General features: G+C 68.1%; 3 protein-coding genes across 13 annotated transcripts; 1 reads left to right on the top strand and 2 right to left on the bottom strand.

Moving 5' to 3' along the window:
• Nucleotides 1–85: 85 nt before the first annotated feature.
• Nucleotides 86–2411, bottom strand: PYGO2 (pygopus family PHD finger 2). Of its 2 annotated transcripts, XM_068922386.1 has the most exons (3): nucleotides 2273–2411; nucleotides 2136–2185; nucleotides 86–2025 (listed from the first exon to the last, which is right to left on the bottom strand). In XM_068922386.1, the coding sequence occupies exons 1-3, from the start codon at nucleotides 2394–2396 to the stop codon at nucleotides 946–948; spliced, it is 1254 nt and encodes a 417-aa protein (XP_068778487.1). In that variant the 5' UTR covers nucleotides 2397–2411; the 3' UTR covers nucleotides 86–945. The 2 variants fall into 2 exon arrangements, with proteins under 2 accessions (XP_068778487.1, XP_068778486.1); XM_068922385.1 differs by having other exon boundaries at nucleotides 2136–2411.
• Nucleotides 2412–2839: 428 nt separating this feature from the next.
• Nucleotides 2840–18052, bottom strand: SHC1 (SHC adaptor protein 1). Of its 10 annotated transcripts, none has more exons than XM_068922346.1 (14): nucleotides 17832–17946; nucleotides 15048–15131; nucleotides 9403–9564; nucleotides 8117–8187; nucleotides 7473–7536; nucleotides 6989–7108; nucleotides 6462–6515; nucleotides 6116–6167; nucleotides 5774–5900; nucleotides 5443–5611; nucleotides 5143–5203; nucleotides 4623–4790; nucleotides 4245–4507; nucleotides 2840–3889 (listed from the first exon to the last, which is right to left on the bottom strand). In XM_068922346.1, exons 2-14 carry the CDS (start codon nucleotides 15057–15059, stop codon nucleotides 3761–3763), a joined length of 1452 nt encoding a protein of 483 aa, XP_068778447.1. In that variant the 5' UTR covers nucleotides 15060–15131; nucleotides 17832–17946; the 3' UTR covers nucleotides 2840–3760. The 10 variants fall into 10 exon arrangements, with proteins under 10 accessions (XP_068778447.1, XP_068778439.1, XP_068778443.1 ...); XM_068922338.1 differs by having other exon boundaries at nucleotides 4623–4787; nucleotides 17832–17944; XM_068922342.1 differs by lacking the exons at nucleotides 15048–15131; nucleotides 17832–17946 and adding an exon at nucleotides 17982–18052.
• LOC138062930 (uncharacterized) lies at nucleotides 12629–15041 on the top strand. Its single transcript, XM_068922401.1, has 2 exons — nucleotides 12629–14040; nucleotides 14186–15041. The coding sequence occupies exons 1-2, from the start codon at nucleotides 13531–13533 to the stop codon at nucleotides 14738–14740; spliced, it is 1065 nt and encodes a 354-aa protein (XP_068778502.1). The 5' UTR covers nucleotides 12629–13530; the 3' UTR covers nucleotides 14741–15041.
• Nucleotides 18053–18096: the final 44 nt, after the last annotated feature.

Here is an 18096-nt window from a genome sequence, read left to right as displayed (position 1 = left end):
ACGTGGGGCGCCCCGGGCCCCGCCCCCCCGAGGCTCCCTCCCCGGCGGCCGGGACGGGCAGCCCGGACGGACACACGGACGCGGCCGATTTCCAGAGTTTTATAGCGACGATACAAAAGTTTCCGGTCACGCTCCGTTAAAACGGGGGCGGCGGCGCCCCCCGGCCCCGCACAAAGCTCCGGGGGGGGGGGAGAGGCCGAGGGGTGCCGGCACCGTGTTACAAAAGGGGGGAAGTCGGGGGGTGGCGGAGGGAGGGGGACGGGGAGCCCCCGGGGACCCAGCGCTGCCCCCCAGGCGTCACCGCTCCGCTCCCGGCGCGGCCGGTGCCGGGCCGATTCCCCAGCGTCGTGGCCGCCCGCTGCTGCCGGCAAGAGACGACGACGACCGGCGGCGCGAGCGGAGCGGAGCCGGGCACCGACGTCAGCTCCCGCCCTGCTCCGGCCCCTGCCGCGGGGAGGCCAAAGGCAGAGCGATGGGGTGGTGGCAGCACCCGGGGGGCGAAGGAAGCCCCCGCCGCACCCCGCAGGGCAGAGCCTCCCGCGCAGCCCAGTCCCGCGGCACAAGGAAGGCAACAGCGACGCGAGCGCGGCCGCGAGCTGCCGGGAGAGCCGGCACGGCCCACGACGTGCACCAAACCCTCGGCGCGCTCCTCTGCTTCCGCCCGCGCAGCTGCGCCGCCTCGCCGGCGGGAGCTGCCTGGGGGCCGGCGGGCCCCGGAGCGGAGCCGCAGGAATTGCTCCGGAGCCACGAGTTCCAGCGGCGCCCGGAGGCGGCCGGTGCCCGGCTGGGAGCAGCAGGGACGGGGAAGGAATGTCGAAGCCCGTGCTCGAGGCTGTCTCTCGCTCGTGGGGGCAGGTGGCTACAAAAGGGGGTTTGGTCCTAAAACTGAGCAGGGATCTGTACAAGGAGAGGGCAGCGCCGCCCGCCCCGCGGGGCGGGAGCCCCTCAGCCGTCGTTGGCCGCCACCAGCTGTCCCATGCCCTCGCGGATGTACACCGACTGGATCTCCTTCGTCTTCAGGCAGTAGTCGCAGGCCCAGACGGCCGAGGCCTCCGTGGTGAGCAGCCCGTAGGCGTTCTCCGTCATGCCCGTGCACTCCCGGTGGAACCACTTCTGGCACGACGCCTCGCACAGGATGGCGTCCTGGTCGTCGTTGACCTCGTTGCGGCAGGCCCCGCAGGGGTACACCAGGCCCGGGGGCGGCTGGTGCCCGGAGTTGCCGGCCGCCTTGCTGGAAGGCGGGAGGCTGTTGGCTTCGGGAGTGCCGCTGCTCCGGCCGGCGCTGTTCGGGGCGAAGCTCGGCTGAGCCCCGTTGACGGCCGCCGGGGAGCCCGAGTGCGGCTCCTGGCTGAAGGTGCTGGGAGGGGGGTTCAGGCTCTTGCCCCCCTCCTCGGCACCCGCCGGAAAGCTGGGATCCGCCCCGGGGAAGGGGCTGGTGTTCGGGGGCAGGTTGGGCAGGTTCTGGCTGGGGCGCTGCATGGGAGACTGTCCAAAGAGATTGCCGGGCTGGCTGAACCTCGGAGCCATGGCAGGACCGCCGGGGGGGTTCAGAGCAGGCCCCGGGCCCATGTCGCCCCGGGGAGGCTGCCCCATGGTGGGGGAGATCATGGGCCCAAAGCCCCCGACCGGCCCCTGCATGAGCTGCCCCGTGGGAGGGCTGAAGTTCTGTCCGAGGGGCTGGTTGAAGGGCTGGCTGGGGAAGCTCATGCCGCCGGGCTGGACGTAGTTGGGGTTCTGGGGCGGCATGCTGAAGGCCGGGCCCATCTGGCTCGGGGCGAAGGGCGGCGGCGGCTGCCTCCGCATGGGCTGCGGCCCCCCTCCGTAGCCGGGGGGCACCTGGGGCGACATGCCGCCGCCCTGCATGCGGAAGTTGCCGAAGGGCACGGGGTTGCCCAGGAAGGGGGCGGCCGACGCCCCCACTTTGGGGGCGCCGAAGTCATCCTCGAAGGGGTTGGAGGCCACCAGGTGGTCCACCATGGGCGTCGGCGGCGGGGCGAACTCCGACAGGTGGGAGTAGGCCGGGCCCTGCAAGGAGAAGGCGCGCGGGTGAGGCCCGGCCGGCGGCGCTCGGCTCGCCCGGCCCCGCACCGGGCTGGCGGGCCGGGCCGGGCCGGGCCGGGCCGGCGGGACCGTACCTGGGTGTTGGATTTCCGCCGCTTCTTCTCGGGGCTCTTCATCTGCAGACCTGCGGGGAGAAGCGGCGCCGCGTGAGCCCGGTGGCGGGCGTAGGCCGCACCCCCCCCTCCCCGCGCCGCCGCCGCCCGGTGCTCACCTGCCTTCCCCTGCTTGCGGCCGGGCCCGCCGGCGGCGGCGCTGCCCGCGGGGTGCGGCGGCCCCGGCGGGGGCGGCGGCGCCGGGACGCCTCCCTCCAGCTTCTCGGCGTGCGGGGCCGCCATGGCCCGTCACAGCCGGCGCGGCCCGGCCTGCGCCATGGCCCGGCCCGGCCCGGCGCGGCTCCTCCCGCACGGCGCGGCGCACCGGAACCGGAACCGGAACCCGCCGCCCGGCCGGAACCCGCGCGGGGCCAATCACGGCGCGGGGCGGGGCCAGCGAAGCCGCTGGGCGGGGCGCGGAACTCGGGGGCGGGGCGCGGAGCTCGGGGGCGGGGCCAAACGCCTCAGGCGGCACGGACCATGTTGGGGGGGGCGGAGCGGAAGGGACCATGTGCCGACCCGGAGGGGGGGGAGTGGGAGGGACCCTATGCCCGGCTCGGGGCGGGGGTGAATTGGAATGAACCATGTGCGGCACGAGGGGAGATCGGGACAGACCACGTACTCGGCGCGGGGGGGGGGGGGAGCCCGCTGTTTACCCTCCCACCCCCAGCACACGAGGCAGGCCCTACAGAAATACCAACTTTAATACCAACCGCCGGTTCCTTTGGTATAGCAGGGCCCGGGGGGGGGGGGGGCAGCCCCAGTGCCCGGGCTGTGAGAGGGGACAGGGCTACGCTTTGGTTTCGGGGTATAACAACGTGCATGCAAGGGGGCCTGGGGGATGCCCCCAGGCAGGTGGCCCTAGGGCACAGCAGACAGCGAGGAGGTGCAGAGCAACCCGGGTGGCCACCGCGGTGGGTGGCAGCAGCTGGCACGAGAGGCCACGCTCTCACCCCCCCCAGCCCAGCTGCGTTGCATAAGTATGTGGGACCTGCAGGGGTCAAGGCACAGAGTTAACACGTAAAGTGATCGGGTACATTCGGTGCGTGGCCGGCTGGGCCTTGTGCTTGGGCAGGGGGCGGGCAGAGCACAGGGCCTAGCCCCGGGCGAGGCCCCCGGCCGGAGCCCGTGGGGGTCCTGCCGCTCCTGTAACCCCGAAGGGCTGAGCGGGCGGGCAGAACCGGCCCCACTGCCTGCCCTGGCTCGGGAGGCCCCGAGGGGCCTGGTGCTCCGCCAGCCCCAAGTGAGCTCCGCGCCCCCGCGGGCGAGCGTGAGGGGCCACAGCATCGCCACGCTGGAGCGGCACCGCGGCCCAGGCCAGGTTTTGGTACTAGCTGAGCTGCTGTGCAAAGGCTGGAGCTGGGAGGAGGCAGGAGCTTTGGCAGGAGCAGCCTCCTCCCCTGCAGACAGCTCATGCCAATGCTGCCACCCCCCCACCTGCTGCCTCCAGCTCCACGTGGCAGAGGGGGACAGGCCTGTGCCCAGCCAGTCCACGCTCAGTCCTGGGCAGGGCGTCTCCGTCCATCCCAGGAAAATAGCTGAGAGTCCGAGTGCTCCCTGGGGCAGGGAGCAGGGCAGGGGGCCCTGCACCCGGGCCCCCCCGCGCCTCACAGTCTCCTCTCCACCGGCTGCTGCAGGCACATCTCGCTGCCGGCTGAGATGATGGGCAGGTGATTGTCCATGTGGTAGCTGATGAGGTGGCTGACGCTCTCAAAGCGATGGTCTTTTGTCCGCACCTGCGGGGCCACGGAAGAGGCGCTCAGGAGTGGCAGGAGTGCAGATCTGCCCGCACCCCACGCTGCGTAGCACCCACTGCACCCTGCCCACAGGTGTGCACCAGAGCAGGGATGTCCACGAGAGGCCAAACCTTGAGTTTGGCTGGGCACAGACCCACAGGGAGTAGCCTAGCCCTCACCCCACTGCTCCGCTGGGCCCTCTCCTTCCCCCAAGCCTCCTGCTCAGAGGTGGCCCCAGAGGAGCGGCTGGATGCCCTGTAACCCATCCTCATCCACAGGAAGCCCAAGGCCAGGGCACGGCCCAGGAGCCCTCAGCTTTGGCAAGGCCCTTCCCAAAGGCGTCACACAGACTCACCACTCCTTCGGGATCGACAAGCAGAAGGTGCTTGGGCTGTCCGCCCTGCAGGCCAGTCAGCACGTACTGGCCCGGAGTAGTGGTGCTCTCCCGCACCAGGAAGTCTCCGTTCACCTTCAGCAGCTTCTCGGCCTCCTTGCGGTTCATCTTCCCGTGGTACCAGGGCTCCCGCCTCAGCTGCTCCTCCATGGAGGCCACCACCTGGGCAGGAGGCAGGCCCACAGGCACAGAGGGGGGGACACGCAGGGCATCTTCAAAAGGCTCTGCAGGGAGACAGAGGAGCGGGTCTGTCACTGACTTTGCACCCATGGGCAGGCAAACCAGCCCCCAAGCCCAGGATGAACCGGCTGCAGCCTGGGCAGCCAGTGTCCCACTCACTCATGTCAAAGAGGTCCCTCTGGGTGCTGCCGTTGGCGGTTGCTGGGCTGGCTGCAGCCGATGCTTGGCGCGTCTTGTCCATGTTCTGCACGTTGACATAAGATGGGTCATCGAAGAGGTCTGTGCGGCCAGACGCGCCTGCTGCAGCGGTGTATTTCTCTCTCCCTGCTGGAGAGAGCACTGTGGTCAGCAGGGCCTGTCCTCCGGAGCTGCAGGCTCCAGCCTGCCTCTGGCTTCCAGCGTAGGTGGGCTGATCCCCCCCCCCAAAGCCCAGGGAACACTGCATCTGCCGGGCCTTTGGGGGCAGCAGCAGCCACGGACTGTGCAACAAACAACTTGGCCCCTGAGATCCAGCCCAGGAGCAGCTACACCTGGCTCAGAGCCCTCCACAGAGCGAGCTCAGAGCAGTTTGGGACAGCCCTGTCCCCCCACCAGGCCAACGGGACAGCACAGGAGCATGCAGTGCCCGAGGCCTCCCAGCTCAAAGCATGCATGGCAGAGTCGCTTCCATTAACAATACCTTGGGCAGGACCCAGCTGCTTCCGGGGGTCGTACTCCCCTCCGGACATCTGGCCCACAGGCTGCGGAGAGAGGCGAGTGGTGAGAAAGCACAGCGGAGCCTGCTGCGCTCCCCTGTCCCTTCCCGCTTCCCACGCTCGTCTGCCAGAGGTGCCTGGCTAACGGTCTGAGACACGCACGCTGGGGTTCTCGTGCCTACCTCTGTGCTCGAATAACTGAGCGGAGGGCTGACAGCCTGGTCAGGTCCCCGCGTCTCTCCCCTCCCCATGAGCACCCCGGAGAAACGTGCCCAGGGCCTTACCAGTGTGGCCCCCAAATGATTGGGGGTCTGAGCGGCTCCCTCCCGCAGCCGCATGTCCACAACCCCCCCGATGGGAGGCTCCTTGCCGGGGAAGTCGTTGTAGTACTGGTGATCTGGGGCTGGTTCCTCCTCTTCCTCATCCCAGGCAGAGCCATCAAACCCAGCCATCCTGGGGGAGCACAGCACAGATGAGCAGCCCCGGGGCTGGAGCCCGGGCACCCTGCTTCCCACCACCACCCTGCCCAGCACCCAGCTGGGTGCATCCCCTCTCCAGAAACAAGTGGTCTCAGACATCCCCACGTTCCTCCTTCCCATATAGCCCTGCCCTTACCTGTCGTGGGGCGTCACCAGCTTCGGGGGGTTCTTCAGGTACTGCTTGAAGCGCAGCTCAAAGGCCTGGCCGATGGTGCTGATCACATCCTGGGCCAAGCCCTCAGGGCACTCCAGGATGTGGCAGGCTGTGAAGGGAATAGGGATGGGAGCAAGGAACACCAACACCAAGTCCTCAAGCCTGCTCCTGTATCCCTGTCCCTGGGCCCCAACCCCATCCCTCCCTGCAACCACCAAGCTGCAAAGGGGCCTGCGGGGCAGCAGAGCAGCCACTCGCTCCCCACCTAAACATCCATGAAACCAGGCTCTGGCATTTACGACATTCAGCAACAGCAGGCCTTACCTCTCTGGTTGACGGGGTCTTTGGCAACATAGGCGACGTATTCAGCTGTGTCCTGTGGGCAAGATATAGCCTGGGCTATAGCAAGATACAGACTGGGCTGCCGGGGGAGTACAGCGCCTGAGACTGCAGAGAGGGCAGGGGGCCACGCACACCCCTCAGGACAGGTACTTCTCCCTGTCACAAACTCTTTCTCAGAGAAAGAAGGCTGGGGTGAAGTTGGGGGAGGGCCTGGAGCTCCAGAAAGGGCACAACCAGGGCCAGGATGTTGAGGAACAAAGCAAGAGGACAAGAGGCAATCCCCAGCACAGGACAGGGCAACGCATGGACAGGGACCCTGCGTACTCACCGGGTCTCCCCCAGAAGCGAAGGAGATGGACTGCATGTGATGGTTGGCAATGATCTGCAAGGCAGAGGCGTCATTAGATGCAACCAAGAGCTCCTCTGCGCCCAGCCACAAGTGGCACCTCCTGCCCGCCACATTCCTCCTGGGGCTGGCCCCGCAGTGGGGCTTACAAGCCTCTGGAGCCCTGGTTACGAACCACAGGGCACCACCAGAAGGGCTGGGACACAGACAGGGCCACAGGAGACCTGGCCCCAGGGCAGGGCACTTGGGTGTCTCTGTCTAGAGGACAGGCCATGCAAAGCACGCGGGGTATCGCGCAGATCTGCTGTCAGGGCTGCACACTCTTTGCCCCCCAGGAAGGGGAAGGCAAGCTGGTCTCTTCCTGGGGGAGCAGGGCACTCGGGCAGGACAGGCAGCCCACCCCAGACAAACCCTTTATCGAGGCCGGGGCACCCCACCGACACGCCAGGGCAAGGATTGCTCCTTGTTTAAGGCTACACAGCTGCCCCCCAGCCCTTCCCTGCTCTCACCTGCTTGCAGTCAGAAGCCATGAGGTTGAGGCTGCTGGTGGAAATGGTCAAGGTGATTGGCATGCCAGCAAACTTCAGGTTGCTCTTGCCCAGGATGGAGTTCAGGGAGCGGCCGCAGGGCTGGGGGCACATGGCAGCATTGGGAGGAGGCTTCCCCCGGGCCCTGTGCCTGACCCAGCCCATGGACAGGGGCGTCCTGCCCTCTTTTACAGCAGACCTGGGCAGTTTGCCCTCACCACGGCTCCTGCCAAGCTCTGCTAGGCACAGACCCCAGCTGGGCCTGGCTGAGCTCCTGGTGGAAGATTTCAACCTGGCACCCAGAAAACCCTCCCGGTCCAGGTGGCAACTAGCTCAGGCACTCATGAGTCAGGGCCAGCACCGGCAGGACTCACTTCTGGCTCTCAGCCACCAACTGCCCAGACAAACAAGCCTGCTTCCACAGCCGCTGCCGGCAGCTCCCCGCCCTGCCCTCTCCCGGCCTCACCTTCCTCCTCCGCACGGCTCCCTTGGCACCGGGCACTGCCTCGCACACCAGGCCGATCGCCTCCCTGCGGGGAGCACAGCCGGGACGTCAGTTCAGGCCCAGGGGCTCCCCGCTCCGCCTGCTTCCCAGATCCCCCCCGTGATCCCTGCCCCGGCACGCGGACCAGGCTGCCGCCCCCTGGACTGCCTGCCGCGGGCTGGCTCTGCTAGCACTGCCCCGCTCGCTGGGTACCTCGGGGCCAAGGACACAGGGACCAGTGCAGAACAGAGAGGGCTAAAGATCAGGGAAAAGAGGGAATCCCTCAGGCAGTGCAGACTGGCTCCCAGATCCTAGCTAGGGCAGGCAAAACGCTCTTCAAGTAGGGGAAGAGCACTCCTGTTAATATTTGATGGGGCTGCAGGAGCGCTTCCTGTCTGGTCAAGCTAAGAAGCCCATTGACAGGCGCATTGATCTCCGAGGCAGCTTCCTCCACGGCTAGAGACAGCCTGGCCACCACTTAAAGCCCCACACGCTGCCAGGGGCTTGCATGGGCCTCAGACCTGCCTGCACGGCTCCAGGCTGCTGCTCCCCCGGGCAGCCCCATGCTCCCCGCCCCAGGGGGCTCAGCCCCCGCAGAGAGGCGGTCTGCGTCACACAGAGCTCACCTGGTGACCTGAGTCCTGGTGTTGAAATCCAAAGCCCTCATGGACTGGAGGACTTCCACACAGCCCATGTACTGCAGGAGAGAGCAAGCAGGGACATCAGCGCCCAGCCCCGCAGCCCGGCACGCCCCGGCGATGCAGTCCTGCCCCGGCGCGTGGGTACCACGCACGCGGCCAGCCCAGCGCTAGCCCTGCTAGAGCCCCGCTCCCCCTGCTCCCCGAGGCGAGCCGCCAGGGAGAGGTTTGCTCCTGTGAGCTCCCAGCCTGACCTCAGCTGCGGCGACCGCCCCGGCTGCGCAGGAACCACCACGCTTCCCCCTCCAGCTTCCCCCAGAGACTAGCCCGGCCAAGGGAACGGAGGGCCGTTTCTGAGCACAGCTGGACCCAGCCCTACGTGCTTGTGATTAGAGGCCTGCAGCGACACAAGAGCAGGATGTCCGCAGTCTGCACGAGGCAGCCCAGTCCTCCCCAGGCGCACACACGCCAGGCAGCTCAGCGCCGCCCCAGGACAGGCCTCACACCCCTCCAGCACCAGCTCTAGCATTAGTGCCCACTGGGTGCTTCCTCCTGTCCCACCCTGGAGCCCCCCAAGTATTTCCTCGGAGCTCCTCTGCTCTAGAGCTGCGATGTGCTAGAGCGACCGCGGTCAACCCCGCAGGTCGCCTGATCCCAGCACAGCCGCCCAACAGGGCTGCAGGCCCAAGCTCTGCTCAAACCACGCTCCCAACAGCGAACCCGCAGGCCCCAGACTGGCACCTCGGGGCAGGGAAGGGACCCTGACAGCTACACCGCAGACAAGCTTGGAAACGGAAGCAAAGCCAGGGAGACCCCATGGAGCGTCCCAGGAAGCTTCCCCTTCCCCTGGGGAGCCTGCAAAGCCAGCAGGCTGCCCGCCCGCAGGTTCCTTCCTTCCCAGACCGGAGCAAGCCTGGCTGCAAAGCCGGGCAGGACCAGGCACTGTGGAGGTGCCTCCCACCCTGCGCACAGCCGCTGAGCATGAGCAGGGAGGGGACATGGCCCCAGATGCATCAGCTCCGCAGAGGTGACCTCCCTGGGAATCCCCCCACCCACCTCCAGCATCCAAGGAGCATTACAGGAGCACATTCCCAGAACAAACGTGCTCAGGCGGGCGATACCCCAGGGGCTATGGGTCCCTTCTCGGCAGTGGTTTTGCAGAGGTCTGGAGAAGGGCAAGCCGCCTCGCGAGGAGCATCCCCAGAGCTGCCCCGCGCTCCCAAGACCCCTCCGCATCCCTCCTGGGACACGCTGCGCCACCCCAGCACACTCACCCTGACATGGTAAGAGACTCCAGGGCCCATGACCTTGTCATCAGGGTGCAGCCAGCCACGGGTGGGCTTATTGACAAAACTGCCGTGGCGGGTCCATTCATCACCGCCAAGCTGGCCGCCTTCCACCCGCGTCTTCTTCCCGCAGCTCAGCTTGTTCATATCCTGGGAACAGACAGCGACAGGCCCCGCTGAGTCGGGGCTGGCAGCCCCCCCCGATGCCGGTGCAAGCGGCCCGCCCAGGACGGGCTCCCCTGGGCTCCCGGCCTCCTTGAGGCTGCCAGCCGAGAAGCCCCGCAGGCTGAGCAGGCTGGCAGGGTTAGAGAGCTTCAGGTTGGCCATTTTGGGGAAGAAGGAGCAGAGGGTGGTGGGGCTGTCCTCCGACTCGGACGAGAGCTCCCCGAGAGGCAGCATGGGGCTGAGGGAGGAGGATGACAGGGAGCCAGGCAGAGACTGCGTGCCTGCAAGGGACTCCACCGGAGAGCCTGGGGCCCCCATGCCTCCCGCCGTCTCCTCCAGGGAGGAGACGGACTCGTTCCGCAGGTGGCTGTATTTGCTCTTCTGCAGAAGATCCATGCTGGAGAGGCTAGGAGGGCTGGGACATGCCAACCCAGCACAGGAGCGGGGCGGAGGCAGCTGCCCAGTTCTTACAGAGGCCCCATCGAGAGTCCGAGAGCCGCCAGCCACCAGGACGCCAGAGAGCACAACAGCCCCCACAAGCACAAGCTGCGGGCAAACTCCGTGGCGGGCCGTCGCCCGCCCAGCATGGCTCGTGGGTGGGAGATCCGGCCCCGGCGATCCGCGGAGCTTCGGTGCGGACGGGACACCACGCAGCCAGGAGCCAGGAGAGCGTCGCAGGAGCGGCTGGTGCGCAGACGGTCGGAGCTCGTCTCCCGGCGCCGCGCCGGGCTCTCCCACCCCTCCCCGTGCAGGCGGGTCCGAGGGGCTGCCCTACTCCGGGCCGTCGCAGCCAATCGATAGCAATCGGCGTCAGTGGGGACGCACGGATCCGGCCAGATGGAGAGCAACCCCTGGTCTCTCCGCAGCCCCGGCGCTCGGCGGAGAGGAAACGGGGTCGCGGCTACGCCCTGGTGCTGGGACGCCGCGCGGAGCGGCTGCGCTCGGGCGCTCAGTGCACTCGGCTCCCAGCTTGGAGGTCCTCGAGCCCTGCTGCCCCAAACTGATCCCAAACTCTGCTGGCAATAAATCCCATCGTCTTTAGTCTGGCCTCCTCTGCCCCACAAACGGGTCACGAACCGCTGCCCCTCCGCCCGAGCCGGCTCACTCCAGCCCCTGCGCTCCCAAGCAGTCGCCACCAGCTAAGAGGAAATCAAAAGCATGAATATTTAAAGCCCTGAGACAAGGCAGCCACAGAGCACATCCAAGCCCTGCCCAGCCCCAAGCACCATCCAGGAGCGAACAAGGTCCTTCTGTGGTGGCCAGCGCTGTGCAACCCACGTGTCAGCTGCAGGCGGTTGCCGTCGCCTCCGCAGGCTTCGCAGGGGGCAGAGACGCCCGAGGACGGGGGGGCAGCGATGCCGAGATGCCTCCGCTGCACGCAGCCGGTTGGGATGCCGGGACAGCCAGTCCTTCAGGAGCACGGCACAGGCACAGATCTAGCCCGGAGGACCGGCTGGGAGGAAGAGGAGGAACCCCGGGAGCAGGATACAGGTGGGCTGTCCGGGGCGGCTGCGGAGCCTTCGGGCGCAGCGAGGGCTCAGTGCAGGCTCCCCGCTGCTGCGCCTGGGAGCCGGGAGGAGAAGCGGCTGCTCCTGCCGCTGCTAATTGCTGCTGCTTCCCGCATCCCGGCCGGCGCTAAGTGACTGCACCTCCCAGGAGAGGAGAAGGGGCTGCTGCTAACAGGAAGGGCCGTGCTGACTCACAGGCACCGGAGCAGCATCTGCCCGCAGCGCGGGGCTGCGAGCGGGGCTGGGGAGGCAGTGCAGGAGGGGCTCCCGCCGAGGGGTGGGGACCCAGCGCGTATCTGGAGCAGAAAAATCAAGGTCACAGGCGGAGCTAGCGGGAGCCCAGGGAGCGGACGCGGCGGCCTGCGGAGCGTGGGGGCTCTGCTGGCGGTGCCCACTGGGAAAGGCGAGAGAACGCCGGCCCGGAGCCGGGAGAAAACGACACCATCGGCGTAACGCTCCCGCCTGGGAGCCCAGGCAAAGCCCCGCGTCCTGGTGGGGACGCGGGGAGCGTTCGGGGCAAGGCTCACTGCCTCCCAGTCGCTCCGCGCCTTCCACACCAGACCCTTTGATGCACCAGCACTCAAACAGGATGGGGCCGACGTGACCTCAGTCCGGCACAACCGCGCCGCACGCACCCCGGTCCCCACACACGCACGCGCTGCTCTCCACGGCCTCGTCCGACGCACCCAGCTCCCTACATCTGCCCCACGGTGGGGTAAGAGCGGTTCCCTTCTACCTCCTGTGGCTGAAGCAGCGGTCGGGGGCTGCCCCGCAGTCCCCTACCCCTCCGCCGCTGGGCGCCCGCTCACTGCTGCTACACAGGTCGGGGCACCCCCAGGTGCCACGCGCCCGGCCGGGCTGCGAAAACAGGACACCGTGGGATCCGCCACCCAAAACCAGATGAATCCAGCCCAAGGGAACGGTGCTCCCAGCTCGGACCCACCGCAGGGCGATGCTGGAGGAGAGCCCCGGCACAGCACCAGCTGCCTCCTGCCCAGCTTCCCAGCCGTGCTGCAAACGCTGGCACGCTGCCACAGACCCGGGGAAATGGAAGCCAGGCCAGAGCTGGAAATAGTCTCCTGCGCGGAGCGCGGCGTCGCGAGGGGCTGCTGCTAACTATAGCAGGTCGGTTTAACCTGCCTCCTCCCGGAGCCCAGGAAGAGCAGGGCCGAGCCACCCCGGGGCAGGAGGGGACTGCCTCGGCCGCCCGCGCCGCTCCCCTGCCTCCCAGCACCGCCGCGCACCCGGCTCCGCAAGCGCCAGCCCCCACCTCGGCTGCAGACCGTCCCGCGGGCGCACGGAGACCCTGCCAGCCGCCCTGCGAAGCGCTCGTCCCTGCCTGGGGCCCCGCCGGCCGCTCGGCGCTGTGACCTTCCCGTGGCCTGCAGCACAACTGCTCTAAAGAAACGCAGGAAGCCAGGGGCCAGAGAGCCAGGAAGCAGGGACCCACCAGCCCCGCCGTTCCCTGAGGAAGGAGCCCGGCTCCCCAGCGCAGCCACGCGTCGCTGGCGGGGAAAGGGGGCGGAAGCCTCCCCCGAGGCCGGGTCGCAGCGCTGAACCCCCCGGGAAGGCCCTGCGGCCTCAGGACTTCTCACATTGCCTCTACCCCCACTCGACAGGAAACCTCAGCCCTTTCCCAACCAAAGCACCACACCGCGATGCCGGGCAGGGGCCGGCCGCAGCCCGAGCCTGCCGCGAGGAAGGGGCACAGGGCGGCAGGGCTGGCCAGACCCGGGGCTGGGGGGCCCGGCTGGGCCCAGCGGCCCCAGCACGAAGCCGCCGCGGCTGGCGAGGGCTCCTCCTCCGTGCAGCCAGGGCTGTTTATTGCCTGCCCGCCACCTCCCCAGGGCCCTGCAGCTTCCTCCCGCTTGCGGACTGCTGCTCTCTGCCAGGATAAGGGCTGGTGGGAACGGCGCAAGGGAAGGCTCGGCTTAACCCCTTCCCTCCCACCGCGCGCCGGCCCCCGGCGAGGGCAGGAGGCAGCCAGCCCAGGCACCCGGGGCCCAGACAGGCGACAGGGTTCGGAGCAGCTGTGGCCAGACACAAACACCACGCTGGCGTGCCCCAGGAACGCGCTATGGCTGCAGCCCCCTGTTCAGACAGGCCCCTGCTTTTATAAGATATAATAATTTCTGATTTTATCAGGAGCTCCTGCACCAAGGCCGAGGCCAGAAAACCCGCTCTGCACAGCCCACGTGACCCCTGCCAGGCAGCAGCGCCTATCCTGCAGGTCAACACAGGCACCGGCCAGGGACAACACCTATCGCTGCTTCCACTCTTCAAAGACAAAAAGCTGCCAGCATGAATACAGAGGCTCAGGGGAGCCCCTCTGAACAGCTCAGCTGCCACGGTCCCTGCAGCCCAAGAGCCCACCCCGAGCTGTTACAGACACCTCTTCCCTGCCACCCACGGCCTCAGACCACAGAAGGAAAAAAAAATCGAGATGTACCGACCCACGGAACAGCCGCCCTGTCTGAACAGGCGACCCCGAGCCCCGTCCAGCACACGGCAACCCTCCGCCTTGCCAGAGAGGCCGGCGGCGAGCGCCTGCCCCTGCAGCAGGGCACTCGGGGAGCCGCCAGAACAGCCGCCCCTCAGGAGCTCCCAGGACGCGTCCCGGCTGAGCCGCTCCTCGTGCCCTGGAAGCAAGGGGACGTGCTGGATCAGCCGGATCCTCCTGGCGCTCAGGGGAGACGGAGGGACGCAGAATACTTTCCGGTGCCTGGGGCTGGGACTTTGTGCACACCCCAGGGGAGGAAGAGGAGTGCAGAGGGGACGCAGCCTCGAGCACAAGCCTGCAGGGAGCCTGCGGCAAGGACCGAGGCAAACTGGGACCCAGCGACATCCCTCTTTCCGGCGCAGCCGGCCCAGGACCACGGCCCTGCTGGCCTGCGCAAAGCTCGCAGCTCAGCCGACCTCGCTACGGAGCGCAGACCACATCCCCAGCACGTCGGTGAGAAACAAACCTCCCTCCTGCCCTGCCACAGCCGGAGGCTCAGACAGCTCCCGGGAAGCGCGGGGTGATCCGGGGGCCTGCAGGAGGGAGCACGTCTCCCGTCTAGCCCAGGATGGCACAGCAGAGGCTGTTCTTTCCGCAGGCGCCGAGCAGAGCGGCTCCGCTCCGGGCCCCTGCTGCCGGGCCAGCGCCTGACATCCTCCCAGGAAACACAAACTCAGGAGCTGAGTCAGATTTGGAACACGCGAGTGGTTTGGCAAGAAATCGCGCAGAGCAGAAAGGCGCAGGCAGCTGCGTGCACAGAGAAACACGCGCAGGCAGGCAACCGCTGCATGTCCGCACCTCGCCGGGCGTACGCGGCGCTCGCGCAGCGAGGGCGCGCACAGGCCGGTGGGAGGCTGAGGGAGCTCCCACTCGGTCTGCGCTGCCTGCCTGTTCCCCCACGCAGGGCCTGCCGCAGCCGGCCAGCCGGTGCTTCGGGGCCAGCAACGAGCAGAGAACGCAAGATCCAGCTCTGTGCCAGCAGCTCTTCCTCCGGAGCTGCCCCGCACGCCCCCAGGACACGCAGCGCCTTGGGCAGCACACGCGGTGGAGGCAGACATCCCTTCCCGTCCCAAGGCACGGGGAGCAAAGCAAAGAGATACGCTGGCGGTCACCCAGCAGCTGGGTTTTTCCCCAAACAGTGCAGGAAGAGTAGTCATCGCTACAACATCACTTGGCATCTACACATTGCTGCGTGCAACCTCCTCTTCCTCCTCCGCAGCCCTGAACGTCGCTCCCAGAGGGGCAGGAAGGGCTGCAAGCCTGCAAAGCCGCGGCTCGGCAGTCAGCAACAGCACTCCGGAGAGGAGGCACCGCAGACTCCTCGGAAGAGAGGCAGGGAGAAGCCAGCGGAGACCAGGAGAGGAGGCTGGGGCCCTGCCAGCAAAGGGAGAGAGGAGGCACGATCCGTCACCAAAGCCACCTAGCCCTCCACCGAAGTCCCGAGAGCTGGCCGGCCTTACCACGTACTCCATCGCCGCGGGAGGGCAGGGCAGGCCCCAGGCAGGGAACAGAAACACACAGCCCCTCTCGTCTGGCAGACCAACCTGCGGTTCAGGGACAAACAGGGAGTTAGGCGGCCCTGCCCCCAGACTGCCGGGGAAGCGGCCCTCACACCAAGAGGCAGACCCTGCAGCTTCTGGCTGACAGCATGCAGAAAGGGGCTGTGACAGCCGACAGACAGAGGAGACAGCCCTGCAGCGCTGCCAGCCCGCGGGAGCGGGACACCCGGGGAGAGCCTCCTCCTTCCCGACGGCCTGTGCCCCAGCACCGGGTGGGAGGACGTGCGACACCGTCCTGAGGAGCGCAAGAGCGGGGATGCTCTGGGGCCCCTCTTGCCTAGGGCAAGAGCACGAGGCCGACCCAGAGCGGGTCGGGGACAGACCGAGTACTGCTCAGAACCGGGCAAACGGTGTCAGGGGCTGTCTGCCCGCCGAGCGGGGCAGCAACACAAGCAACAGAGGCAGAGAACACCTCGCCTTCAGACCGAGGCAAGCACTGGAGCCGATCCCTGCCCCAGGCAGCCGCCAGGCCCCAGTAAACAGCGCCTGGAGGCCAACACGCCCCAGGAGCAAAGGCAGAGAGCGGAGGCGGTCCGGAACGGTGGAGCTCCCCACTCCTTCCCATGGGCCAAGCACTGAGTCACCCCCTTTGCTGGCATCCCCACTTTGAAAGGATGCCTCAAGCCCTCACGGTGCAGCCACCTCCTCCTCAGGAAGCGGTACAAAAGGAGCAGGGACACAGCCGTTGCCCCAGGCTCCGCAGGAGACCACAAAACAGAGCCTGGTGCTAGGAAGGAGCACTGGAAAGCAGCTACAAAAGGGGAGACGTGTGCAGAGCAAGGAGGGGCAGGAAGCTCAGGGAGAGGGGGGGCAGCAGCTAAGGTAAAGCCAGGCAAGAGGAGCAGGAGCAGCTCGCTGGGAGCCCCTGCCCTTCCCCGCTCTGCTCCCACCCCCACGGCACAGCAGACGTGGTTGGCTCGAGAACGTGCCAGCCAAGCAGAGCAGGGAAGCAAACATGATTTACTTCCTTGTAGCAATTGTGCCCTTATCTGGGGCCTGCAAAGCCAGCGCTGGAGCCCAGGCGGGAGCTAACGTGATTAGACCAGGAGGCAGCGAGATAAGGAAGGCCCCTTTGGCAAGCGCAGCGTCGCAGACCTGCCCTGGGCAGGGCCTGGCTGCAAGCACCCGGCCAGGTCACTCACCGCGAAGGAAATGCAATAACAAGGCCTTTGTATTCCAGGAGCCAAGATTAGCGGCGGGGTCTGGCGGAGGGGGGGGGGGGTGCGGGAAGGCGAGGAGGAAGGCGGCCTCACCGCAACTGGGGGGCAACGCAAGGCTAAGAGGAAGGGAGGGAGCTTGACCCAAACAGCAGGCCCAGGGGGACACAGTAGCCCTCAGACACAGGGCAGCACAGCGCCCGGCTGGCAAAGACCACCGTGCCTGCCCAGCCGCAGGAGCCTACTTCAGCCTAGCCGAGCCAAGAGCCCCCATGAGGGCTCCCAAACAGCAGCCACCACACCACAGCATGAACGAGGAAGAGCTCCCAGGCGCAGGGAAAGAGCCGCTAAGGGAGGGCATCGCCCCACCATGCTGGTTGAGCAACGCGCGGGGAGGCCCAAAGTCTCCCAGGAAGGCCGCGGCAAGATCAGGACAAGACACCACGTCACCCGGCTCCCAGCCGGAGTCCATCCTGCCTCCAGCCTCACAGAAGCAGGCCTGCCAAGACTCTTGGATGCCTAGTTGCACACCTGAGGTGACACACGGGCACCCAAGTCCGTCAACTGAGGATGAAACATTGCCCCGCGCAGCTCCCAGGAGCGCAGGCTCTCTTGCGGCACAGGGTGTCCAGTGCGCAGGCCAGGAGCAGGCTGGCCAGCCCACAGAGCTCCTCCGAAAAGGCTGCCAGGGGAGCAGCAGACCCTAGGCATGGCCAAGTAGAGCTGCAGGTTCCTAGGACGGTTCCTGCTAAGTTGGGAACAGACAGCATCTCCTACAAACCACGTGCGCCTTGGAAACGGGTCAAGCCTGGGACATCTCTGCGGAGCGCTCCAGACCAGAGCCGTCCTTCGCACAACCCTATTAACCCATGGCGCAGGACCAGGGTCGCCTCTCCTCAGAGCTCGAGTCCGCCAACGCAGCGCGGCGCGCACGGCGGTTCACCCGAGCCGGCCCGGCGCTGGGCACCGGGGCACCCCCGCGACCTAACTACAGGCGCTCGACCGCGGGGACAGACGCAAGGCAGAACAACGCCGCCGGGCACCGCCGCGGGGGGCCGAGGCAAAGGCCCTGCAAGGAGGGATGTCAACCCCAGCGCGGAAGAGCTGGGTCCGCTCCGGCCACCTGCCAGGCGCGGCGGGAGGGCTGCGCCCCAGGCGCTCGGGGGGCCGAAGACCCCCCCCCGTGACAGCGCCTCGGGCTCGGGGGGCGGACGGGGTTTTGGCGCAGCGTCGTTCCGGCCGGTCTTCGGGCCCGGTGCTGGCGGCAGCCCCTGGCGGCCCGGCCGCCGGAGGGACCGGCGCACGGCAGGCCCCAGCGGGAGCGGCCCTCGAGCGACAAAACGGGGCGCCGAAGCCGCCTGAGAGACGCCGGGAGCCTCCTGCTCGCACGGCCCCGGCGCCGCCGCCTCTAACGGGTCCGGTCCCGGTTCCCCCCCCCCCCCCGCCATCCCCGCGCCTCCGGGGCCTCCAGGCCGCTGCCCTGCACCGAGCGCCCCGGCGTCCTCCGCGGGCCGGGCCCCGCGCTCACCGGGGCACCATGGGTCTCGCGCCGGGCTCCTCCGCTGCCGGCGGCCGCGGCTCCGCCACCGCCTCGCGCCCCCCTCCTCCTCCTCCTGCCTCCGTCCGCCGCCGCCGCCGCCACTCGCTTCCGGCCCCGCGCCCTCCAGCGCGGCCTCACCGCGCCCCCGTCACGTGACGCCGCTGCTACCGCCGCGACCGCGGCCACCCGGCCCGCGAGGCCGAGGCGCCCGCCGAGCCAATGAGAGCGCGGCGGCCCCGCCTGGCCGCGCGGG

This window comes from Struthio camelus, chromosome 30 (assembly GCF_040807025.1).
Source record: "Struthio camelus isolate bStrCam1 chromosome 30, bStrCam1.hap1, whole genome shotgun sequence".
NCBI classification, from domain to species: Eukaryota; Metazoa; Chordata; class Aves; order Struthioniformes; family Struthionidae; genus Struthio; species Struthio camelus.
The sequence above is the reverse complement of the archived record's forward strand: the minus strand, read 5'-3'. Positions and strand labels throughout refer to the sequence as shown.